This window comes from Callospermophilus lateralis, chromosome 5 (genome assembly GCF_048772815.1).
Source record: "Callospermophilus lateralis isolate mCalLat2 chromosome 5, mCalLat2.hap1, whole genome shotgun sequence".
NCBI classification, from domain to species: domain Eukaryota; kingdom Metazoa; phylum Chordata; class Mammalia; order Rodentia; family Sciuridae; genus Callospermophilus; species Callospermophilus lateralis.
This window is the reverse complement of record NC_135309.1, coordinates 11,263,539-11,268,228: the sequence shown is the minus strand read 5'-3', so window position 1 is coordinate 11,268,228 and position 4,690 is coordinate 11,263,539. Positions and strand designations below refer to the sequence as shown.

Here is a 4,690-nt window from a genome sequence, read left to right as displayed (position 1 = left end):
GGGCTCCGCACCCCCAGAGGTGAGGGAAGCCACAGCCTCTGCACCACCACCAGTAAGTTCACCAGAGCCTGCAAGAGCTTTGTACTGCTCCCACGTCCTGCAGGACAAGGCCTTCAGTGAGTTCCGATTTTCCCTTAGACTGTGGCTGACTATAATTTTCATAAGGCTTTTATAGGTCTGGAGAAAATTCTTATCCAAATGTCCTAATAAGAAATGGTTTTTTTTTTTTTTTGGGTGATTAGATGTCAATTTTAAGATCTCTAAACCTAGTCTCCTTAATACAGATGAGAGGTCATAAAACAATATTTTCTATGCTAATTTCTAAAACATGAACTCAGGATTTATTTCAAAGACTCCACTGTATTGTAGAATTTTGGCTTAAGGATATAGCAATATTCAAAGCAAATATCAACAATCTCATCATGCAAAACAGGATACTGACAACACTGTAATCAATGAATAGATTATTGAAAATATAAGGGAAAGTTTAATTCACTTATGAGGAAGAGAGTAAGACATGATAGAAAATAATGGTGAGCTTAATAAAGATTTGTTTAAATTGCCAATATGTGACCACTAAAAAGAACCAAGTAACAGTGACCTTCAGTGATACAGTATCATTCATGAACAGTTATCATTGTTGGTTTTGTGACAGATTAGGATGCTGTGAATCAGCATTTAAATTAAAGGCTGGCAGGAATTTCTGCCTCTGTCGCCTTCGTATTTTTGTAGAAATATGTCTCAAAATGCAGGCTACAGCCGTCCCTCCAAAGAAAAAAAGAAAGAAACAAAAATCAGGAAAATAAAAGAACATGAAACACGAGAAGAAAGGTGAGGAAACAAAAGCCAAGAGCAGGATCTGGGTTAAGACGTTTAATCAGTCACCAAGGTGACCAAATGGACTCAGAAAAGTAAAAGGAGGAGGAAAGCACATTCACACAGAGAAGACAAAAACACACATATTCTTACAGAAACTGACACAGTGGAAGAATAGTAGGAATCAAAGTCCATTGACTTGTAAATAAGGTGCAAAGCACCTGGGACTAGCCAGGGCATGTGAGTAGTGGACAGTGCACATCCTTGTCTTCACTCCTCACACTTCAGCAGGACCATTCTCTGGAGGCCTGGGCTGCTTGGCCCTGCTCCTGTGACAATGTCTGTGTGCTGCTGCATTCCATTAGGACATTCAGACTTTGTGAAGGAAAAACTCAGAAAACATGATAAGACACCATGGAAAATGTGATCAATGAACTGGAATTTTATAGAAAAACTTTATTGTTAAAGCCAACATTGAATCCCCTTTCCTGCCAAGATGTCTCTCTCTCTCTCTCTCTCTCTCTCTCTCTCTCTCTCTCTCTGTCACATACACACACACACACACACACACACACACACACACACACATTAAATAGGAACAAATATCGAGCCTGATCTTTCCATCCAACTTGCCCTTTTTATTGCAGAACATTTCATCAAGAATGAACAGAACATCAGGGCTCACAGGCTTCCTTCTCCTGGGTTTCCCTGGCCCATGCAACCTTCAGCTCCTACAAGCTGGGGCTTTCACTGCAGCCTACCTGGCTGCCCTGGTGGGGAATGGCCTCACCATCACCATCACCTCCCTGGACCCGGGCCTCCATTCGCCCATGTACCTCTTCCTGAGAAATCTGTCCCTCTCTGATATCTGCCTCATTTCTGCTGTGGTGCCCAAAGCTGTCACCAACTCTGTCACCCACTGCCATTCCATCTCATTCCTCGGCTGTGTTTCCCAGGTCTTCCTGGTGCCTTTCTCTGCAGTTGCAGAGCTGAGTCTCCTCACAGTGATGTCCATGGACTGCTATGCCGCCATCTGCCATCCCCTGCACTATGAAGCCATCATGAGGAGGGACACCTGTGTGCAGATGGTCACTCTGTCCTGGCTCAGCAGTGGCTTTGTATGTGCCATGCACACTGTGAGCACCTTTTCCTTTTCTTACTGTGGAAACCGTCAAATTCAGCAGTTCTTCTGTGACATTCTGCAGTTGTTGGTTATTTCTTGCTCCCATAACATGACTGCAGAAGTCGTGCTCATCTCCATAAGTGCCATCCTGGACACTGGCTGCTTTGCCTGCATTGTCGTCTCCTACATCTTCATCTTCTCCACCGTCAGGCAGATCCCATCCACAGCAGGACAGGCCAAAGCCTACTCCACCTGCCTCCCCCACCTGGCAGTGGTAGTGCTTCTCCTCTCCACTGCCTTCACTGCTTACCTGAAGCCCCTCCTAGGGTCCTCCTCCTCCACTGACCTGGTGCTCTCTGCGGTCTACATTGTGCTGCCCCCGTCCCTCAACCCAGTCATCTACAGCCTGAGGAACAAGGCCATGAAGGCAGGATTGGAGAAGCTGGTCACCGGGAAGCTCCTGACAAAGCAGTACATGCTCCTGTTCCTCCACGGATAGAGCAGATCCCTCTCCATGTTTGTGCATGTTCCAGGCTGCTCTAAGCTGGCCTGTTCTTGTCTCAGAGTTCCTGCAACGTTGGTGCTGATCGTGATCCAACTGGAGTGAAAGACGCTGACAGGTTATCACTGAAGGGGGGCCTGGTCTGACACACTGCAGTCCAGGAGAACTGCCAGAGGGGCACTGGGGGTCTGCCCCTCTTCCCATCATGCTCTCTTGTCTTCAACTTCTTGGATGAAATCATATATCTTGGGTTCAGATATTTTCAAGTTAGTTGTTTAAATGTCTTACTCAACTAAGGCTGTGGACTCTCTGGTGTCACTGATTGAAAGCCAAAGAGGAAACGTGCTCTGGGTGACCTCAAAGTCTCCTGGTAAATGGGCAGGAGGTCTGGACCTCCCTCACATAGTAGGAAACTCTTGATGATGTTGTGTTGTATCTTTGCCTTCATAGCAATTGTTTACTGAGTCATTTCTTGTACCTTTAGATGCAAAACAAACACCTAGTAAATAAAGTATCCCTCCAGCTAAAGAGCATATGTTAAATACCAATTGAGCAGGAGGCAGGTGTGACCTGGAGTCACATTCTTCACACACAGGTAGCTTTCCCACCACTATAGGGGCATATGCACTGGCCATGCCCCTTGGTCACAACTTGGTACACAATTTTGTGTTGAAGTAAATTATAAGAATTTCTTTAAAAATTTTTGTGCAAAAGTCATGACTATATTAAAACAATTCACTTTCTTAACACTTTGAAAATATATTTATTTTATTCCATTAACCACTGCATGGAACTACCAAGTGAAATTGTTAAATATGTGCTCATTAATATCTCTCTTTCATCACTGAACGTTCATATCTTTCCATTTACCTGCAGGGAAAATATGCTTCAATCCAAGCTCAGTTACTCCCAGCTCCTACCTGCAGAGAGAGAGAGATGGGAGGGGGAGAAGGGGGTGTATGGGGAGAGACAGAGAGAGAGAGAGAGAGAGAGAGAGAGAGAGAGAGAGAGAGAGAAAGAGAGAGAGAGATTATAACTGACCTTCTTCATTTTCTGTCTGATGACTTAAGATAAATAACAATATGTGGCAACAAAATTCTTCAAGGATACATCTTCATAAATGTTCATTGGAGAAAAAGGGAAGATTGAAGCATGCCTTCTGTTTTCCCTTTTATTATCTTAAGAGATCATGTTATCTTTTTGCTTTTATTATCTTATCAACATTCTATTTTTACATAAAACTACCATATGCTGTAGCAGACTTGCTGCTGAGTACCTACACAAAGGAGATGATATGAGTGTGCAGAAGGAGGTCAGCAGGACCACAGTCCTGCAGCTCCATTCAGGGTATATTAGAAATGGATGCCAGAGTGTCCACCGAACACTTGAGAAATGGGAAGGCCAAGGAGGTGCAGCCTCCAATTCCAACATCCAGGAAAGCTGAGGAATGAGGATAGAAGATACAAGGCCATCCTGGGAAACCTAGTAAGACCTTGAGTCACAATTAAAACTGCAAAGGTTGGGGGCCTGTTGCACAGCTCAGTGGAGAGTGCACTGAAGTTCAGTCCTCAGTGTCACCAAATGTATGATGAGTGGATGACAGTGCTGGTACATTTATAAACAGAATAAAACTGAGCCTCAGAAAGACAAGAATCTGCAGTCTGTGGCAGCGTGGGTGAAGCTGAAGGTCACTGTGCTTGGTGAAGTAGCCGGACCCAGACAAGCCAGCGCTGCTCAGTGCCTCACACTTGGAACAAAAACAGCTGCTTCACTGAGTGCAGAGCTGCAGGGTGGTCAGCAGAGGGTGGAGAGTGGGGTAGGAGGAAGGAGGGTGGCCCAGGGTGGTCAGTGGGTGCAGTTCCACAGGAGCAAAGATCTGCCCTGATACTCTGCAGCGACTATCGATGACAACGCTTGGAGGGGCTATTTCCAAAACCTGGAAGAAGGATTTTGGAAGTTTTCACTATAAACAAATGGCAAATATTTGAGGAATAGATGTGTCCATCCTGATTAAACATTATGCAATGTCAAGGAATGCACACATCACATGGTGCCTCAGAATATGTACAATGTCCTTTTAATGTATCAACCAAAGTAAATTTAATTCAACTACACTAAATAGGAGAATATTGTTTACTTTGACTTTGGGTGGTGCTGTAGGCTACTTTTAACCACTATTATTAGTCACTCATATCCTTGGTGCAGAAAGAAAGTTAAACATAGATGGAGAACTTTATCATCTTTAGATC

General features: G+C 44.2%; 1 protein-coding gene across 1 annotated transcript; it reads left to right on the top strand.

Annotated features, from left to right (window-relative positions):
• Positions 1-1,478: 1,478 nt before the first annotated feature.
• LOC143641730 (olfactory receptor 14A16-like) lies at positions 1,479-2,438 on the top strand. Its single transcript, XM_077109519.1, has one exon. It carries the CDS (start codon positions 1,479-1,481, stop codon positions 2,436-2,438), a length of 960 nt encoding a protein of 319 aa, XP_076965634.1.
• Positions 2,439-4,690: the final 2,252 nt, after the last annotated feature.

Coding starts and splice junctions, on each gene's coding strand:
- LOC143641730 (XM_077109519.1), top strand. CDS start 1,479: ATGAACAGAACATCAGGGCTCACAGGCTTCCTTCTCCTGGGTTTCCCT.